Source organism: Panthera uncia, unplaced genomic scaffold, assembly GCF_023721935.1.
Source record: "Panthera uncia isolate 11264 unplaced genomic scaffold, Puncia_PCG_1.0 HiC_scaffold_1519, whole genome shotgun sequence".
NCBI classification, from domain to species: domain Eukaryota; kingdom Metazoa; phylum Chordata; class Mammalia; order Carnivora; family Felidae; genus Panthera; species Panthera uncia.
The window spans coordinates 39,251-59,856 of record NW_026058161.1 but is presented as its reverse complement, the minus strand read 5'-3'; the positions used below and the strand labels follow the sequence as shown (position 1 = coordinate 59,856).

Sequence of the window (20,606 nt, the reverse complement as noted above, 5' to 3'; positions counted from 1 at the left end):
TGCCGATTCTAGCTTTCTAAATTTTCTTTTTACATTGTTTTAAAACGGTAGTAGAAGTATATGGTTAGAAATGTGAAGGACACAGATGAAGTAAATTATAGAATACTAGACGGCTTCAGATGTCTCTGACATTTTAAGTAGGGTAAGTGGCTTGAATAAGTGGAGAAACATATACTGGTCTGGGATGGAGATGACCCAACTGGAATGGTCAGCCCTGCCCGCGTTAATTTATTAAGCACGACTCTAATAAAAATACCAGAAGAGTTGTCTTTTGAGATTTGACAATGTGATTGTAACATTGGAACGTGGAAGAGCAAATAGGCAAGGATTCTAACAGTAAAACAAAAGTGATGGAGACCAACGTTACCTAGATAGCGTATTACAAATTTATAGTTACCAGATCAGTGTGATACTAGCACAGGATTGGACATGAATCAGTGACACGAGGCCCTAGAACAGACCCTGGTGTATATTATAATTTAAGATCTGTTAATGGAAATCTGATAAATTAGTTGGGGAAGGTGAAGCAATCAGATAGCTGGTTGGAATTTATTTTGGTGAGCTCTGTAAAGAAGTAAACGGATTCTTTTCCCCAGAAGAATCAGAGTTGAATGTAAAAAGTGAAACCATTAAAAACATATGCACAAACACCCAAAGAAATAGTGTGTTCAGAAATAGCCCCAAGTACATATGTGGGAATGAGGTGTATGATGAAAATGGTATTAAAAAAAAATTTTTTTTAGAGCGAGAGAGCATGAGTGTGCACATGAGCAGGGGAGGAGTAGAGGGAGAGAGAGTCCCAAGCAGACTCCACACTCAGTGTGGATCCCGACATGGGTCTCAAATTCACGAACCATGAGATCGTGACCTGAGCTGAAATCAAGAGTCACATGCTTAAGCATCTGAGCCACCCAGGTGTCCCTGAAGAGGGCATTTTAATCCAACAGGGAGGGGCGCCTGGGTGGCTCAGTCGGCTAAGCGTCTGACTTGGGCTCAGGTCACGATCTCACAGTTTGTGAGTTCGAGCCCTGTGTCGGGCTCTGTGCTGACAGCTCAGAGCCTAAAGTCTGCTTCAGATTCTGTCTCCCTGTCTCTCTGCCCCTTCCCGGCTTGTGTGCGCACGCTCTCTTTCTCTCAAAAATAAACAAACGTTAAGAATATATATAAAACTATATTGACACAATAAGATGTCTATAACATAAATGATAAATGAATTATAAAACAGTATTATCCAACATTTAAATATTACGTTTATTCATATATATGAAAATATGTGTATTACAAGGACTTAAGGGTCAACTACGAAGTTGGGGATAATAGTTCACAAGACTGCCCTCGCTTCTCACACCAATTATAAGTTGGAGGAGTTCCCGGAAACCATCTTCAGGTTGAATAATTCTATAGAAGGACTCCCAGAACTCACTGAAAACCGTTCCACTCTTCATTACGGTGTATTACAGGGAAAAGCTTCTAATTGAGTTAGCCAAGGGAAGGAAGGGGTGCACAGGGCAGAGTCGAAGAAGTGTTCAAAGGTGGTGCCCTTGGTTGTCCTCTTCTGGTGGCGTGACCTCCTTCCCACCACAGTGTGTGACATTGCACGCAGAGAGCACTGCCAGGCAGGGAAGCTCACCTGAGTCGCTGGCGGTCGCAGTTTTACTTGATGACATTCTGCCTGTGTGGCCACTTTCTGGTCTCCAGCCCCTCCTGGAGATCTAGCTGATGCCTTTAGTTATCAGTTCCTCTGGAGATTGGAACTGATACTGTTTGGTCCAGAGCGCTAGAGTGAATCAGACTGTGTGAGATTCTCCTCTGACCAACGCCCCCAGGCAAACAAAGACACTACTATCAGGCAGGACATTCCAGGGGCGTAGAGGTCACTTCCTAGGAGCTTGAGGGCAAAGGCCAGACTTCTCTTTGGATAGGTTATTTCTTCACTACACAATATTACCACCAAAATTTAGACGACAGTTATTTCTAGGTGGTGGAATTGCAGGTGACTTTGCTTTTGTTTTGTACTGTTTTGTATTGTTTGAATTTTCTTTGAGTGTGGGTGTATAATTTATTTTAAAATCAGTAAGACTAAAGAAGCTAAAAAAGAGATTAAAGGAAACAATCTCTGGATAGGGTAGACGGGCAGGCAGGGAAGCTAAAAGAAGTTTTAAAGGAAGACCGGTAGATAGGACTACACAAATGAATAACCTGCTTATTTGAAGATATGCTATATAAAGAAGTAAAACTCCAAAACTTAAGGTATAACGTTTGCGGAAACATCACAAATCAATGTTATGGTGTTACCAACATAAAATAGCAAGAGAAAGACGATGGACATTTCAACAGGTGGCGAAAACGGAGTAAGATTTGTAGTCTCGGTAACACTGATATGCCAAAGTCAGTTTCCCGGTGGTGAGATTGTGTCCCAGCCGCAGAGGATGCCACCCCTGGGGAAAGCTGGGTGAAATATCCAGGGGACTCTTTGTGCTAGTTTTTGTAACTTCCTGTGAGTCTATAATTATTTCAAAATAAAAAGTTTTTTAAAAGGTGAAGGGCACAGACAGCTCCTACAGTATAAGAGACACATGACTAATGCACAGATTTTTTTTTTTTTAAGTATTAAAGTTTATTAACAAATGGTGCAAATTGAAGTGATACACCACTTTATCTTGTTCTAAGTCTGGCCCTGTACCTGGTCCAGAGGAATCAGAACACCCTGGGATCTGGATCTAAGTTTAGTCTCTTGGCAAATAAACATACGAATCTGGCTTTAAATTTTTTAAAAATGTTTTAACATTTATTTATCTTTGAGAGATGGAGCATGAGTGGGGGAGGGACAGAGAGAGAAGGAGACACCAAATCCAAAGCAGGCTCTAGGCTCTGAGCTGCCAGCACAAAGTCCAGCGTGGGGCTCAAACCCACAAACCGTGAAATCACGACCTGAGCCGAAGTCAGATGCTCAACTGACTGAGCCACCAGGTGCCCCATGAATCTGGCTTTAAGTGATGCCCTGCCCAGCATCCCTGCTCCTCCTGCCTGAAAGTCCAGTTATGTCTACAATCTGACGGGCAACAACAGGTTTAAAAACCCAGCGACATGGCCCGGAACTGACTGCTGTGCAGCAACGTGCCCCAGCATTGGCTGCTACTTCCTCTGCCCTTTCGTGCCTGCCTGTAATCCTCCCTGTGAGGTGGACACCGTCACCATTTTAGAGAAGGTGGAGCTTGGACGGCTCATGTGACTTGTCCAGAAGTGGAAACTACTCTCCTTGCCTTGTTGGCTTGGAAATGGTATAAGCTCGGCGGTGTGTGTCCCCTGGTGGAAGGCCAGGACACAGGAAGGAGTGCTCCCAACAAGGACACAGGTCACCAGCATTTACAGACGGGGTGAAGAAGTCACCACTGCAGCTACTCTGATTTTGCCTGGTTTCACCTCCTTCAACTGGCTTTAATTTTTGATGGTCATGGAAATGATTACTCCCTGCTTTTTTACACAAAACCAATACAAGCCCTCACAAGGATGTGACCACAAGCATGTCATGCATGAGGGCAGATGCACCCGTATACACAGTGTGCTCTCTCTCACAACCACACACACACCTCACACACCACATACGCCAGCATACACACACACACACACACACACACACACACACACACACTCGCTCACCTTGTCAGTAGGACAAGACCTGAGACAAGGACCTCAGGAGTCCATATTCCAGCTTTCCCTCCGTTGCCCTCAGAGTCCGCTTCTCCAACAGGACTTTCTTTGAATGTAAAAAATAAAATAGACACCAAGCGAGCCACGAGGAGGATGAATTGCTGGTGTAGGAGAGAGGACCCATGTTTAGGCGTGAGAGCAGGGCCTGGCAACCTCACTGAGCTGCCTTTGGGAGGAGGCTCTGCTTGGGCCGGAGGCCCAGGGCGGAGGCCCGCAGTTGGGCGAGTCCGTTAGACACAATGCCCTCCTCCTGCGGTGCCTGTCGCTGTGCCTGCTCCCCACGCCTTGGCTCCTCAATGAACCTTTGTCTGTCGGGAGCCTGTTAGTTTTGGCTCCTGGCAGCCTGTGGAACCAGGCCCAGATCCTAGGAAAGCCAATAGAGACCGCTCTTTTGAAGAAAAAGAGTCAGAGTCCTGGAAGAGAGACCGGTCTGAGCATTGCGCATCTACTCACTCATTAAAGAAACCACTTAATGAGCATTATCCTCATATTTGAGTCTAGTTCACAAAATTGACTTGCACCAAATCTTCTATCTGCTCATGTGATTAATTGCCTTCCCTGATTAACTAGAAACCCTATAAGTCTTTCACCGTACCTGGTCTCTTTGCCTTATTTATTTTGAAAAAAAAAAAAAGTAATAATAAATATATATATATTCTTGTATTTAAGCAGTATAAACTAGTAAACAGTGAAAACGAGGTTGCCAACTGAACCCGTTAACTCTCCAGTTGAGCCCTCTAAAGGGAAATCACTGTTTCACTGTTACTTGTTTCTTGTGTGTCTTTCTGAGATTGACAGTCTGTCTCCTCTCCCCCCTCCCGCATCTCTCTGTTATAAAAACACATGGTCGCCACGCTGTCCATCTTGCACCTTAGTTTTCTTCTCACTTAATACAGCTTGTAGACCTTGCCTGTCAATCAGCGCATAAAATGTGGGTTTGTGTTTTTTTTAAGTGCCCCATAGTGTCCCTCTGTGTGCATCCAGCAGTCGCTAAAGCAGGTCCCTTTGATGAATGTGTAGGTCGTTTCCAGCCTTTTTCTGCCACATCAGCACTGCTGTTTGATGTCTTTCCATGTGTGTCCTTGTACACGTGTGCACTTGAGTCTGCAGAATCCATTCCTGACGGTGGACTTGTGGGCCAAAGTAGTGTGCATTGGAAGTGTCAATGGACAGTTGTCCGCTTGCCCCCCCAGCAAAGTTCACATTGTTTTTGCCCATCGTTGTGTCCGCAGCGCCAGCTGAACGATCGGACCCCTCTCCCCTGCCAGAGTGCTGAACTGTTTGGGAAGTAAAGCAGTTGGCCAAAGCAGCACTAGTCACGACAGCCGAAAGGTGAAACAGCAAACAAAGGGGGTCTGTCCATCCAGCAGAGTGCGATTCGGCCGTGGAAAAGAATGAAACACTAGCACGTGGTACAACGCGGATGACCCTTGAAACCGGGGTGCTTAGGGAAGGAAGCCACACACAAATGGCCTCAGAAAGTAGATGAGTGGTTGCCAGGGCAAGGGGAGGAGGACATGGGGAGTGACTGCTCCACGGGTACAGGGTTTCCTTTTGGGGCGATGAAAACCGTTCCGAAACTAGGTGGCAGTAATGGGTGCACAGCATTGTGGATGTGCTTAATGCTACTGAATTGTACGCTGTAAGCAAATGGTTAAAATGGTCAATTTTATGCTAGATGTGCTTTACCGCAATAAAAAAGTCAATAGATAGCAGCCAGAATATTACTTTTATTGTTGATCAAACTGAGCGTATGGCTTACAAGTGAGCCCCAGACTGCCTTTCCAGGTGGTCCTGGGCCTAGGACAGGCCCCAGCCCCGCCCTGGGCTCTGGAGGAGCAGAGCAGGATGAATGGCAGCTTGCTCCCAAGAGGAGGGGAGGGGCCTGGACCACCCACTCCAGTTCCTCGTTCTCCGCTCACTGCGCTCACTGCCGACACACACACACGTCACATAGCCGGGTGGGAGTGAGGGGGAGGCAGGCCTAGCGCCGTTTTGCTAGTGAGCATCCAAGAAGCATTTCTAGGAATGGCAAAGAAGTGTTGGCCCCACAACAGGCAAGTATGTTCAGTGAACAAACGCATGGGCCCCACTCCTCTTCTGGGGCCTGTAGTGACAGGCCCTGGAGCCCTCTGCCTGCTTTCTTTTGGAGAGAATGGGCCAACCGGGCGTTAGAAGTTAATCCTACCTGGGATGGACAGAATCCAAAAATCCCCTCCTGGTCCCGTCCACCCCTGTTCTTTATTTCAGCTCCTGTTTGTGCAAAGCTTCCATTCCAAAGCGGTCTCTTGCCAGACCGCTGAAGAATTCAGAGTTTGCTAGTCCATCCAACAGCAGTTTTGAGGGAGACCTTTGTCGTACTCTGAATTTCCTGGTCCGGGTCGTGAACCTGTCTTCTAGGAGAGTGGCCCGCGGCAGGGCCATGTGAAGATTTTTCATTATGGAAAGAAAGGGTTCGTACTCGTTTAGCGGCTCCGTGTTTACAAGCGCCTCCCATGTACCAGGCACTGTGCTGGAATGAGTCAGCCGTAGACCTTGGCCTTCTCATAGTTTGGGGAGAGTCTGGGGTCACTGTTCCAACAGGGAGGCCCATGGGGCACGTAGGAGGGCAGTTTGGGGAGGTTAGGCCAGAAGAGGGCTTTGGCAAACATAGAAGCTGTAGTCTCAGAAATCTTTGTAATGTGTTTCTGGCTACACTTTAAAAGGAGGAATGTGGCATAATCCTGAGTTAGACCAAGAAGTACCCCTGTCAGCCATGTCTGGAAGAGGAGTTCAGCTGGGGCAGGGTTGGGGGGACCAGAAGCCCGACTACAGATGCTTTGGGGGCTACTGTCGTAGGGAGCTCTCCAGGGAGCTGCAAGTTCCCGTTTACAAGTGTTTAGAGCAGCCTTTCCTTGTACGTCCCCCAGGAAATGAGACTTTGGGTACCCCCCACGGAAAGAGCCCCAGGTTTGGTCTGTGGACGTCTACATAAGGAATGTCTCCTCTTCTCCCCTTGAAGATTGACAGGGACCTCAGAGCACCAAAGGCAGTGAGGAGATTTACAGAAATTATGCCCATATTTTCCTAAAAACGTGTCTATGGAATCCTTTTTTCTCTGTAGTACCTTGATGCATAGAGCCGTGCGTGTTCCTTCTTAAGATCTTGTCTTGCAATTTGTGTGGGCAAAGAGTGGTCAGTCACCGTGAAAACCATCCTTGCAGCTCTTTCACTGTCTCTACGTCTGGCGGTGGTTTAAGTTTTGGTTTTGGACTCACTTCTTTGTGTTGGTTGAGCACCACCTGTTGACTGTTGAGCTATTACAGAAATCTGGGATGCTGTGATACCAGTTGTATATTCTGACCTCCTGTATATTTGTGCTGAAGTTTGGCCAAATTTGACATAAACGTCAAGGAAAAGTGAACCATTTCAGCAAGCGAGGAGGAAGAAGATGAGAACCCCAGACTGCCCCCGTCGGATTTGGTTTCTAGCCTGTAGGGTTTGAGCTCCCTCTGTATCATCATACCTCTTCATCGTAAGTGATTGAAGCTGTCAGCATGATCTGGCCTCTTTGAGAAGGTGGTCTTATGCACATGTCAGTCATTTTCTGTTTTCTTCTTCTTTTTTTTAATGTTTATTTATTTTTGAGAGAGAGAGAGAGAGAGAGAGTGCGCACGCACGCGCGTGCAGTGGGGGAGGGGCAGAGAGAGAGGGAGACACTCTCATGGGCTCAAACTCATGAACCGCGAGATCGGACGCTCAACCGACTGAGAGACCCAGGCACCTGTGAGTCATGGGTATTTTCTCTAATTTTTTAAAAAAATTTTTAATGCTTATTTGTTTTTGAGAGAGAGCGTGCATGCGCAGTGGGGAGGGGCAGAGAGAGAGGGAGACACAGAATCTGAAGCAGGCTCCGGGCCCTGAGCTGTCAGCACAGAGCCCCACGCATAGAGCCTGACGTGGGGCTCGAGCTCACAAGCTGTGAGATCATGACCTGAGCCAAAGTCGGACGCTCGACCGACTGAGCCATCCAGGCGCCCCTCAGTCACTTTTTCTTCACAAAGCAGGGGTAAGGGTCTGTTTGTATTTAAGCCAATGGTTTTGCGGGTTTTTTTTAAGTTTATTTATTTTTGAGAGAGAGAGAGAGCAAGAGCGAGCAGGGGAAGGGCAGAGAGAGGGAGAGAGAGAATCCCAAGCGGGCTCAGCTCTGTCAGCACAGAGCCTGTCGGGGGGCTGGAACTCACGAACCGTGAGATCAGGACATGAGGCGAGATCAGAATTGAGTCGGATGCTTAAGCATGGATGCAGCCACCCAGGCGCCCCACCCAGTGGTTAGTTCTTAACAGACACTGCAGGACACCAGAGGTTGTTCTCTTCTCTGGGGTCCTTCCTCGTTTGCATTGTAACCCTTCTGGGCTTCTGTCCTCAGCAGCCCTCTGTGCAGGTGGCCTTTGAATCCTGGGCTTCGGTAAGAGGAAGCTGTCAGTTATAGAAAAAGTAGGGGTTTTTTTCCCCTTAAGGAAATAAAAAAAAAAAGAGGGAGTTTTCTAATTGTTTTTTTCCCCCTGGAACCACCTGCCTGGCTAGATACTAAGTTGCTGAAAGATCTTGCAGAGGAGGGGAGGGAGGGTTGGTTTGCCAAACGGAGGGACCTAATCTACTCTGCTCCCCGGCCCGGTTTAAAGCACCTTGCACGCCTCCCCCGGCGCTTCGCCTCGTCCTGGAGCTCCCCACCAGGCGTGTTCTGGCTCACGTCAAGGCTGTCACAGGCAGGGGCCACTCGCCACCTTGTGGTTTAGCCCAAGTTTTCTGAGCCTCCGGGCCTTGGCTGAGATGTCACCGCCTTCAGAAAGCCTCTTCTGACTGCTCTGACCGGGTTGATTATAAGGCTGTGTGCTACCCCAGCCCTCTGTCCTTCTTTGTGACCCTCAGCACCTTGTATGCTCCCCAGGGGCGGGGCCTCATTTCCCCATCTGCCCCTTTCCTCCGCTCGTTGCGCTCGCCCTTCTCGAATGAGGGAATGAGACCCAGTTCCTGCCTTCAAAGCGCTTGGACAGGGCTGACCTCTGCCCAGGTCTTTGTTCACTGGTATTGAGGGTGGGCCCATGGGTGTCACTTTTTTCCTCCTGTGGGGAAGGAAGAGCCACGTGACAGTGGTGGCAAACGCGAAAGAAAGAACGTTTTGAGTCAGGGGGTGTTAAGACTCGGGCTTTTCAGAAGTAACTTGGAGATGGCTATTAATAACATATTTTGCTTTAGGCTTACCAGTTATATGTGTCTAAGTGTATATGTGTACATACATACGCACCGTCACTTAGTCCTTATGCACATACTCTGGAGGAGATGGTGTCATCCTGAGTTATGATTATCCAGCTGTCAGACAGGTTACCCAACTGCAAAAGCTGCCCGGTGCACGTGTGATGCAGCCGAGCCTCCAGCCCTGGCCACTGGCCCTGAGTGCAAGTGGACCCCACTCGGAGCTGGGTTAGGGGGCCTTTGGACTGGGGACAGGCAGCAAGGAGGGTGTGTGACAGGTTTGAAACCTCTAACCCCTTGAGCTGAGGCTGCTGCTGTCCGTCCCTCCGATTCTTACGAGGGCGTCCTGTGATGTTTTCTCTCTGCGGATCGTACGTAGCCTTCTGGCCTGTGTGATCTGAAGCCTGGCTCCCTGGGGTGAGTGGGGGAGGCTTGAGGTCTTTGCCAGGCGCACAGCCAGGGGCTTTGCTTTATAAGCCGGGTTCTCGGGTTCCGGTAAGTCTTACTGTTTGGGTGCCGTCTCTGGAGATACCTGTTGTTCTTCCTCACGAGGTCTTTCTGAGTTGGCTCAGCAGAAGAGGCAGGGCTGTGGCTCACAGGTAGAACCACCTGATCCCCCTTGGATGTGGACCGAATGGCGCCTTGCACGCCTCATGCCTTCTGAAAAAGGGAAACCCTGTGTCAGCCACCCAGAGGTGGCTTCTATCTTAGCACTTGGGAAACTCAACTCTCCGAGAAGGCTGTGCCAGGTGGCGCGCCTCGCCTGCTGTTAGCTTGGTGTGTGGGGCTCTTTAACTCATGCGGCGGACAGTTATTACCTGAGCCCCTGCTGTATGCCAGGTTCTCCGCTGGGTGCTCAGGGTGATGACGTCTCACGGGCTGCGTGGAGGTGTGGGTGTAGACGTTGCTTTGTGGAGGGTAACTCAGTGCTGCCTTTGAGTCTGAATGGTGCTCAGGGAGCCCTGAAGGGGTCAGCAGCAGCCTGGGGGAGGCCAGATGGTATTGCAGCAGCGTGTTAAAGGACGAGCAGGTGGCAGAAGGAGCTCCACGAAGAGTGAAGACCGTGTGTGCACAGGCCTGGAGGCAGGAGAGGGCCCAACAGGCTCTAAGGCCAGTGGGACACTTGTGTGCCTGTATTGTCAGTGCCTCCTGGGGACTGGTGGCAAAGGAGACGGACCAGGTTAAAGGAGCTCGGCTTTCATTCAGTCGCCAGCAGATTTCCTTCTTTCTTTTTTCGCCCCAGCCTTATTGGGTTGTAATCGACATACGACATTGCACAAGTTTCAGAAGATGCACAACGTGATGGTTTGCTATATTGAAAAATCAAAAGATTCTTAATTTTTAATTATGAAAAATTTAAAAGACCTGTGAAAGCCAGCAGCCTAAGGCAGTGACCACATACCCATCCTCCCACTGCAAACTTCGCAGCCGCAGCCAGCCCTGCCTCCCCTGCGAGCCGCGGACACCATTGCCGCCACGCACACCTCCCCCTTCCCTGCTGCTGATCCCTTTGAAGAAATCCCGGAGTGACGTGTGTATTCTCTCCAGCCTAGCCTGTGGCTTGTGATAGATTACTCTAGGTCTGGAGTGACGGGGTAGCCCTTTGTGATTTTGTTTCATTTTCAGAGGAACCACTAAGTTTCCCTTCTTGGTCTTGCCTTTCAGTGGGAAGTTGGTGTCTCCAAAGTGGAAGAATTTCAAGGGCCTGAAGCTGCAGTGGAGAGACAAGATACGGCTCAACAATGCCATCTGGCGGGCGTGGTACATGCAGTGTGAGTGCTACTTGGCCTTCCGGCAGGAGGGGACCGCGGGGGCCCCAAGGTTCTAGCACCTGGAAGCCTGTGCACCTCGGGTCCCCAGAGCCCACTTTCCAGACATTGTGCCTCAAAAGGAAGCCTCTCTTGGGCAGTCTGCAGCAATAGGAAAACCAAGCCGGATCCTCATGAACTGGATACTTCTCGGCCATCAGGCACGGGGAGCCAGTCATGGGCTCATGTAGTTGCCTATAATCTGCAGGAGACAGACGTGTTAGCCAGTTGCTCACAGCATCGCGTGCCCACTGTTAGGTTAGGCGCTTGGGCCCAGTGTTGTAAAGGCAGAGGAGGAAGGAGGGGTTTGTTCTTTTCAGGGGAGTCAAGGAGGGCATAGCAGAGAGTGACATTCAAAGAGTCAGGGAACAGTTCCTATTTTCAAAGAAGATGCAGACCCAGGCCTCGTTCTGTTTCTAGCTGGCTTTCGTGCAGGTAGATCCTGTGGCCTCTGTAGGAGATCCGCGTGCTGGGGGCATGCTTGGGTTAGGCTGGCATTTCTCTTGATAAGCCAGACTGCCTACCTTACCTGTGAGTTACAGATTCTTTTCCTTTATTCTCTGAAATCTCATTTTCGAGGGAAGGAGGGCCGCACCTTGAGGGGCATGTGGACAGAGCGGGCAGGGGTTCCTTCAGGGGTCTTGGTCATAGCAATGACGTCTCCTCGTTTCTCTGCCCAGATTTGGAGAAGCGCAAGAATCCCGTGTGCCACTTCGTCACTCCACTAGATGGCTCTGTTGAAGTGGATGAGCATCGCAGGCCAGAGGTACTTGGCCCTGGACCATTAGTAGCTGGAAAGGATCCTCCCTCATCAGGAGGAAGCAGCTCTCCCAGGGCTGGGAATAGGGGGTGGATTCCGCAGCGGGGGTTCAGGGAAAAGGTCTAGCCTTGCTGCCCTGGCCGCCATGGTGTCCTCGCAAGGACGAGGATGTGACAGCCCACGGGACTCCCCTCTTCTCTGGCTGGGCTGACCTGAGGACTAAGGGGTTCTCTCCCTGGGACTTACCCTCAATGTTGGCATTTCTCTGGACGTCAGCAGGGAGGGATTTGGTCTCCTTACAAGACAGATTATCTTCAACAAAGAATGATCTCAAGGGGCGCCTGGGTGGCTCAGTCAGTCGAGCGTCTCTTCTTTTTTTATATAAAAAAAAAAAAATTAATGTTTATTTTTGAGAGAGAGAGTCAAGCGGGAAAGGGTCAGAGAGAGGGAGACACAGAATCTGAAGCAGGCTCCAGGCTCCGAGCTGTCAGCACAGAGCCCAGCGCGGGGCTTGAATCCACAAACTGTGAGATCATGACCTGAGCCAAAGTCGGACATTAACCCACTGAGCCACCCAGGCACCCCAAGTGTCTGACTCTTGATTTCAGTTCGGGTCGTGATCTCAGGGTCATGGGATCAAGCCCCATATCAGGCTCCACACTGAGTGTAGAGCCTGCTTGAGATTTCTCTCTCTCTCTCCCTCTCTCTCCCTCTCTCTCTCTCTCCCCCCTCTCCCTCTCTCCCTCTCTCTCCCTCTCTCTCCCTCTCTCTCCCTCTCTCTCCCTCTCTCTTCCTCTCTCTCCCTCTCTCTCCCTCCCTTCCCCCCTTCCCCCCTCTACCCCTCTCCCTAGCTTTTATGCGTGCATGCGTGCTTTCTCTCTCAAAAAATAAAATCCTTAAAAAAAATGACTTCAAGATCTTTATATGCTGAGATAGGAAGATGCTGAAGAAATAGTAAATGAAAAAAAAAAAAGTTGCACAACTGTATTTTAGTAACTTTATGTTAATTTTTTTAAGTGTGTATCTAGAGGTGCCTGGGTGACTCAATTAAGTGTCTGACTTTGGCTCAGGTCATGATCTCACACTTTATGGGTTTGAGCCCGCGTTGGGCTCTGTGCTGACAGCTCAGAGCCTGGAGCCTGCTTCGGATTCTATGCCTCCCTCACTCTCTCTGCCCCACCCATGCTCGTGGGCATGCACGTGCACTCTCTCAAAAATAAACTTTAATTTTTTTTAATAAAAAAGAATAAAGTGTATCTATGTGATTGCGGGTGTGTAGGAAAAGTCTAGAAGGATATACAGAAATCCTTTATTGGTGGGTACTTCTGGGAAGGAGGATTACAGTGAGGCATGTACCCTTTACACGCTTCTGCATTGTTTCAATGCTATCCAAGCACGTCTCACTGTTTGGATGGAATGGGAAAAATTAGAAAGTAACCCAATGAAAGACCCTTTTGAGCTGTGGGGTGTGTCTGATATTAGACAATATTAAGGAATATCATTTTGTTGGGTTTGGTGATAATACTGTATTATCCACTGTGAACATTTTTCACTGTCAGAGAGACCCACGGTGAAGTATTTTTGGGTGAAATTAAATGGGTCTTACGATACCTGGGACTCGCTTTAATATACTCCAGCTGTAAACAAAAAGCAATCTGAAAGCGAGGCTGGCTCTCTGAGGCAGTCATGGTTTCTTTGTTGCCAGAGCGCTTCAGGGATATCTTGGAAGGGGCTCACGTGCATGATGGGAAGGTTGAAGTAGCTCCTCTTGGAGTCACTTTCCACCTAAAACTTCTGTGATTGGCCGTTTGTTTTCACCCTTCGAAAATGTGGCAGGGTCTCCTGGATCAGGCATTCACTGCTACCCCTGGCTCTCTCTCTAGGGCTCTTCCGGCACCAGGACGGAGGGCCCTCTCCCTCTCCCTCTCCCTCTCCCTCTCTCCCTCTCCCCCTCCCCCCCTCCCCCCCCTCCCCCCCATCTCTCTCCCTCTCCCCCCACCATCTCTCTCCCTCTCCCCCGCCCAAGCACTCTCTCTGACCCACGCTCCAATCCGGACCCTTAGGAACCATGCTGCCGAAGCTGCCTGTGGTCATCTGAGGTCGTGAAATAAAAGCACGTCCTTAGGTAGAGGCTGGTCGTAGCACCGGAGAGGCGGGACACGTCGGCGAATGAGGTTGTAGGCGCGCGGCAGGGCCCTCTGAGCCGCGCTGCCCGGGGCTGACTTCTGGTGTCAGACACATCTCTGTCTTCAGGTCGAGTTCTGCCGGTCAGCCTGGATGCCCCTCTTTTGACCGTGACCTGCCTCCCTTCACAGGCCATCACCACAGAAGGAAAGTACTGGAAGAGCCGCATTGAGATCGTGATCCGGGAATATCACAAGTGGAGAACCTACTTCAAGAAAAGGGTACCCGGCTTGGGCTCCGAGAAGAGCGTGTGCGGGAAGCCCCCGTAGAGGAGGGAAGGACCGAAGGCCTGTATCCGGACGCTGGCCCCCGAGGTCGTGGCTCCATTGCTGCTCCCGCGGCAGCCGGTGTTCTAGCCCAGCCCGAGCAGTGGACCTGCTTCGGTCGTGTTACCTGTGCTCTCAGTTTCTCCCGCTGTGAACCGGGGCTGTTTATTCCACAGACGCTGGTTGGGAATCTCGTCTCTGCCCGGCGTGGGCCTGGCGATGGCAGAGGGCAAGACCCCTCACAGGCCTCCCAGGGAGAGGAGGCCCGGAAGGTTCTGGGAGGAGAGGCCGAGGGCCTCGTCCCCTCCCCGGCCCCTGAGTGAAGCTCTTTTCTCCCCTTTTCTCCGCAGCTGCAGCAGCACAAGGATGAGGACCTGTCCAGCCTGGCCCGGGTGAGTGCGCGGCGGGGCCGGGAGGACCCGCAGAGGAACCCTCCTCTGACGGGAAGCGGCGATGATGTGGGCGGCCCCACGGTGAAGCCCGCAGCCTAAGGCGCTAGGGACACAGGCTGTCCCCGCGGCTCCAGGGGGGCCACGCCCCTTCTCACACAGAGGACATGCAGGCTAAGGGAACAGGCCAGTTCTCCCTGCTCACCCACCGCCTCATCTCTCAGAGCAGCCCTTGCCGCTGCGTAAACTAGGGTAGCGCCCCCCTGCGCAATGGGATTGGGAGTTCTGAGTTCACCGGTCCCCTGGGACTTGTCCTTCCCCTTCTGTTGGCGGTAGGATGATGACATGCTTTATTGGCACAAACGTGGGGACGGATGGAAGACCCCGGTGCCCATGGAGGAGGACCCACTGCTGGACACAGACATGCTCATGTCAGAATTCAGCGACACCCTCTTCTCCACACTTTCCTCTCACCAGCCGGTGGCCTGGCCCAACCCCCGGGAAATAGGTAACCCACCTCCGGATCCTTGGCTTCCAACACGCAGCTGGTGTCCTTCTCTGCCAGCCCCCCCCCCCCGGGGCCCCCAGGGCAGGATTTGCCTCAAGGCCATCTCTTAGCTGCTGGGCACCACTTATTTAGGACAGGCTGCCAGAAAGATTGGCCGGTGTCACTGGCATCTGAGGGTCACATGCACTGAGAGCGTGGGGACTGCAAATGGGCCTTCCTGGGCAGCTGTCATGCCTGTGGTGCCACTGTGAGAAGACGGTGGGGATTTGGTCTGAATCAGTTTGCCGTTTCCGATACTGTCCCCTGAGCGGAAGATCTGTGCCTAGGCCGAGTGACAGGGCCTCTGACTCACTGTGAAGAAAATCAGGTATTCCTGGGCATGACCTTTTACCTGGCAGCATTCAGGCATCCAGTTACCCTTCAGGGAAGAGCCCACAGACCAGCAGTTAGAACCAGGGATCTCTGCATAGCTGTTCTTGCGCTTGTTGGGATTCTCACTTCACTTTTCTCACAAAAACTCACTTTCTTTCCTGCCTTCTGAAGGGGGAGAATAGCCATGAACTCACAAGAAGGTAGAAATTCCAGCCATCTCCCTGCACTTCTCCTTGGAAGAATCTGGAGTGTGAACAGGGCCAGGAGGACCCGTTCCAGGCCCGTTATGTGTTCTTGCAACATTGCCTGAGAAGGCAGAATGATGCCTCTGTCTCCTTTCTGATTCTTGCAGCACATCTGGGGAATGCCGACATGATCCAGCCGGGGCTCATCCCCCTGCAGCCCAACCTGGACTTCATGGATACATTTGAACCTTTCCAGGGTGAGGACCCGGGGCAGGCAGAGAGCATGGCTGCCGGGATCTCCTTTTGCCCAGGACAGAGCACACTGGTGCTTCCCGTGGAGGGGACTGTTAGAATGGGCAGAGGGGAAGACTTGGAATTTTTCCAGAACTACCTTTTTTTTGGTAGTAGTTGCAAGGTCTGGGAAGCTTTTCTGCCACACGGTTCTCTCTCAAGGGAATCGCCGTTCTCATTCCTGCGGTCTCAGATCCTCAGGTTTGCCCAGAACCGTAAGCAGTTCTCCCTCTAGGCAGCAGAGGGCGCTGGCAACACAGCCGCCTCCCAGCAGTGTCCTGCAGTTAGAGCTGGGCTCGTGAGAGCCCACGAAACACCAGGCCTGGGAGTATTTCAGAGCCCACACTAGTTGCCAGCATGAGCGGTTCCCATCAGAGGGCCTCTTTCTGCAGAGTTACCTCAGGGGGGAACACCCTCAGGGGGGAATGCCATGGCATTCCTCTGGGTAAGATGGGGCTCAGTGCCCTGTTCGCTTGGATCTTAATTCAAGGATGTGATGGGCACACGGAGCTCAAAGGCCCCGCTGTTGTCTTTCAGACCTCTTCTCTTCCAGCCGCTCCATTTTTGGTTCCGTGCTGCCTGCTCCTGTCTCAGCACCTGCACCGGATCCCAACAGCCCACCTGCTCAGGTAGAGGGAGTGGGGGCAGGGGGGCCGAGGGCCAGGCTAATAAGTAACCACACAGTCATAAGCAACACACTAGAGCTTGCCAGATCTAGGGCTGAACGCACAACTAACGCATAAAGAAGCTATTCTGGCCCTCCTCGGAAGCACGCAGAGATATCCAAGAGGGGAGAGAGACTGTCAGTAAGCAGGCGCCCCTGCCTAAGGCTACACATAACCTGAGCTCTGTTCTGACCAGTTTAGAGAGGATTAGCAAAGAAAAACATGGATCGCTAATAAAAACAAGTTCTGTGTATTTCTCTTACTTTTTACTCAACAATTAACAGTAGTTGGTTATCGGGTGCTGGGGCTGCAGAGCTGAGTGAGGCATGGCTCTCTGCCCTCAGGGGCTCTCAGGCTGGTGCCCGCATCCAGTTAGACACCAGAAACCTGGCCCCATCTTCTTCCATCTGGCTCTGGGAAGAAGTTCTTCTGCAGAGACTGAGATCCTGACAATTGATTCCTTATAGCGTTTCTCTTTTAGGAAGAGGTGACCTCTAGAAGTTGATACGTGAAACTGCCCTGGGGGAACCCCGTGAGCAGCTGTGATCCAGGCTGCCTCTGCTCTGTAACAGAAGATGGCAGGGACTTTGGGGGGACCCCTGCTGGACTTCAGAAACAAGATACTCCCAGGCCTAGAGCCAACTGTGTGCAGACAGTCGCTTTGTCTGAGCTCTGTGTTATCGTTTAGTCCCTAATGGAAACAAGACCCCTGCGGATGCCCGGGGAGACACAGCTCCGTTTCCCCCAGTTAGCAGCCGTGGGGACGGGAACCATCGCCTTGTCCCTCCGTCCGGAGGTTCTGCTCAGGCGCCCACCACACGTTGTTGGACTTTGTGGTGTGTTGTACCGGGAAGTGATGGCAAGTTGTATGATCCAGCACTTGTCCTTCCTTTCTCAGGAGAGCATCCTGCCAGCCCCTGCTCTCCCCACCGTGAACCTCCCTGACGGCCTCATTTCGCCTCCTGCGGCCACCACCCTAGACCCTACGGATAGGCCGGGATGCGATCGAGCTCCCCGACCTGGAGACCCCTTTATCCAGCCTACAGACTTCGGTCCCTCTGCACAGCCTCTGAGCGTCCCCCAGCCTTTCCTCCCGGTGTTCACCATGCCCTTGCTGTCTCCCAGCCCTGCCCCGGCGCCTGCTTCCCCTGCTCTGCCGTTAGCCCCACCCCCGGCCACTGCCTTGAGCCCCCTGGCTCCACCCGCCTTCCTGCAGCCGAAGTTTGCTGGAGCCAGCAAGTCGCCCTCCGTCATCACGCACACGGCCTCCGCCACCCTCACCCACGATGCATCTGCCACCACCTTCAGCCAGAGCCAGGGCCTTGTCATCACAACCCACCATCCCACCCCCTCGGTGTCACCCTGTGGCCTGGCACTGCCTCCAGTCACCCGGCCTCCAACCGCTGGGCCGTCTCAACCGTGTTTAACTTTTGTGCAACCCAAACCGGTCTCCTTGACTGGGGGGAGGCCCAAGCAGCCCCCCAAAATAGTGCCTGCTCCCAAACCTGAGCCCGTGTCCTTGGTATTGAAGAATGCTTGCATCGCCTCAGGTAAGTCAGTGGAGGGAAGCCAGAGTCTGGTCTCCCCTTCCTGAGGAATATTTCCCTGTCCCTGAGGCTTGCAAACTTGTCACACACACACACACACACACACACACACACACACAGTGATGTGAAAGGAGTGTTCTGATCTGCATGTGTGTGATCTAGTCTCTTATGTATACCCTCTGTTGTTCTTTTAAAGTTAGTCTCAACCCAGTTTGAAAAAGCATGGTCCGGGTGGTCTATAATCCATCCTAGGTCTATAGGTCTATAATCTGTCCCCTTCAAGGAGAAGTTACAAAACCAAGGTCAGGTACCCTTGTGGTCTTGTCTTTCCTGTGGTGAGGAGAGCAATGTCTAAGCAGCAACAGAGGCTATGCTTCTCCTGGGGAGCACTGTGCAGTGGGCCTGGGCCTGGGCCCAGCAGGCCGCCCGTGGCTTGGGGACACCACCCTCACCTTCTTGTTCTGGCAGCTGCCTTTTCAGGACAACCTCAAGCAGTGATTATGACATCAGGCCCTCTGAAGAGAGAAGGGATGTTGGCTTCTACTGTGTCCCAGTCCAATGTGGTCCTCACGCCTGCCTCCATCGCCCGGGTGAGAGGGCTCTGGACAGACCCTCAGCATCCTTATAACCGCAGTGTGGCCCTGTTCTTGGGTGATCCTCACCCAGCATGACTATAGTTGGGGGTGACCTCTCTCTCCTGTGTCACTCAGGCTCCTGGAGTCACGGAGTTCCACAGTGGCATCCTGGTGACAGACCTCGGCCATCCCACGAGCAGCCAGCCAGCCCCTGTCTCTCGGCTCTTCTCTCCAGGCACAGTGCAAGAGTCCCTGGTGAAGGGAGAGCAGGCCTCTGCCACGGGTCCCAGTGAGTGTGTGCTCCAGCCGGAGCAGTTGGGACTTCGTGGGCCAACTGAGAGCTCCCACTCCTGGGTCAGGGAGACCGCCTGTGGGCTTCCCTAGGTTTGGGGCTGGACTCACAGGATGTGCAGTGACATTTTACAAGCCCGATAGCGGCCCAGGCTAGGAAGTGCCCGGCGTTGTGCCAGATCATCCACAGCAGCAGAAAGGCGGCAAGCGTGTGCAGTGTTGGCAACTGATGCACTCGGGGGACCACCGTCCCTGACCTCCTTTAGAAAGGCCTGGCTCTGAGCTGCCTGTTCTGATCCAGAAAGGGGACCGAAGAGTCCTTGTCCGCAGTTTCCAGAAAACAGAAACCACCCAGCCTTGTCTACACATCAACGTAGTCATCCCTTAGTTTTCAAGAACCTCCCATCTGCTGAACCCATTTCCACAGCGTGGGCCTTCCATTGGCCAGATGGTCGGGGTAGAACTGATTTTGCCCAGCGAAGAGCTGAGAAGCCAGGGATAAACGATTTGCCCGAGGCTCTGCCCCTCATGGTGGGGGTAGAACCAGAACCCAGGCTCCTTCCTTTCAGATGCCACATCAGAGAGGGAGACCAAAGGTGCCTTCTTGTCTTAAGTAAAAGCAGGGCGTGGCTGCTCCTGGAGCTCTGTGTAAGCGGTTGTCTTTTCTGAACAGGAAGACATGAGGAGGAGAGATCTTTGCTCACAGAGATCAGACAGTACAGGGACTTGTCCAAGGAGGATTGGAGGAACAAGGGCCTCCAGTCCGGAAAGATAAAGACAAAGACAAAGACTATGAGTCAGGCCCCTACAGTGATGTAAGTTAGGGCTCAGGTAGTGGCCTCTTGTCCTCTGAGGCACAGAACCCTGGGCGCCAGAGCCGTGAGGGGAGTTCTGCCTGAGAGAGCACCACAGGGAGATCGGTGCCACGGAAAAGAGTGGGCTGAGTGGGGCAGCCCCAGGGGCTCAGAGGGACTCCTGAGAGATGCCAGTGACCAGGACATGGCTTGCGTGGGAGTAGGCAGGATTGAAGAAAGTATAAGAGAACGTATGTGTAGCGTTGAGAGAACAAAAATAAACAGGTACCTGGGCACTTGACACACAGGGTAAGAACCAGAGCCTTACAGATGCTGCGGAAACCCCAGGTTGCCTCCACGTGGCTTTTTAGGAAATTGGGTTAGCAGTCATACCTCCCCTCAAAACTCTCCATGTCCCCCAAAACCTGTGGCTGGTCAAGCTCAGACCGTGTTCCCACTCCATGTCCAGCCAGCCTTCTTCAGGCCTTGTCCACACCTAACAGAACCCTCCTTGAGGTGTTGGCAAGCATTTCTCCCGTTTTTGCTCTGTGGTCGCCGTGGGAGGTTCCGGATGGGTTTCCAGGGTTTGGGATTTGCAGGGGTTCCTTTCATGGGTGAGGACCGTTCCAGCTGCTGTAGCCGGCCATGTTCTAAGAGGAGTCTCTGTTCTTCTCAGGTCGAGATTGCCCAAACTCAGGGCAGGCCTCTCCATGTGCTTCAGAGCAGAGCCCCAGCCCCCAGTCTCCCCAGAACAACTGCTCAGGGAAATCTGCAGACCCCAAAAATGTGGCTGCTTTAAAGGTATCACAGGTCTCTCTCGGGTCTTGATTTCCTTGGAGGGTTGGGGAGGAAAGGAGAATATCAAGGGGCCACTGGGGCAGCTGCGTCCCTTACTAGGGACACAGAGGAAAGGAGGACCACACACTTGGCTGGTGCTCACCAGGCTGGGGTGTAGCATCAGGAGCCTGGACGTTTGCTACTTTAACCTCGAGATCAGGTCCCCTCTTCCCATTCCCCCACCTACC

At 52.0% G+C, this 20,606-nt stretch overlaps 1 protein-coding gene across 2 annotated transcripts in view; it reads left to right on the top strand.

Annotated features, from left to right (window-relative positions):
* The first annotated feature begins 56 nt into the window (after positions 1-56).
* Positions 57-20,606, top strand: part of LOC125917133 (MLX-interacting protein-like) — a 28,509-nt gene continuing 7,959 nt past the window's right edge. For both annotated transcript variants that reach the window (XM_049623397.1, XM_049623396.1), the window contains exons 1-11: positions 57-10,718; positions 11,435-11,520; positions 13,830-13,919; positions 14,315-14,356; positions 14,690-14,861; positions 15,586-15,675; positions 16,247-16,338; positions 17,273-17,924; positions 18,390-18,511; positions 18,632-18,785; positions 20,258-20,382. In XM_049623397.1, the coding sequence (XP_049479354.1) occupies positions 10,712-10,718; positions 11,435-11,520; positions 13,830-13,919; positions 14,315-14,356; positions 14,690-14,861; positions 15,586-15,675; positions 16,247-16,338; positions 17,273-17,924; positions 18,390-18,511; positions 18,632-18,785; positions 20,258-20,382 (1,632 nt within the window). In that variant the 5' untranslated portion in view covers positions 57-10,711. The remainder of the gene's footprint in view (positions 10,719-11,434; positions 11,521-13,829; positions 13,920-14,314; positions 14,357-14,689; positions 14,862-15,585; positions 15,676-16,246; positions 16,339-17,272; positions 17,925-18,389; positions 18,512-18,631; positions 18,786-20,257; positions 20,383-20,606) is intronic.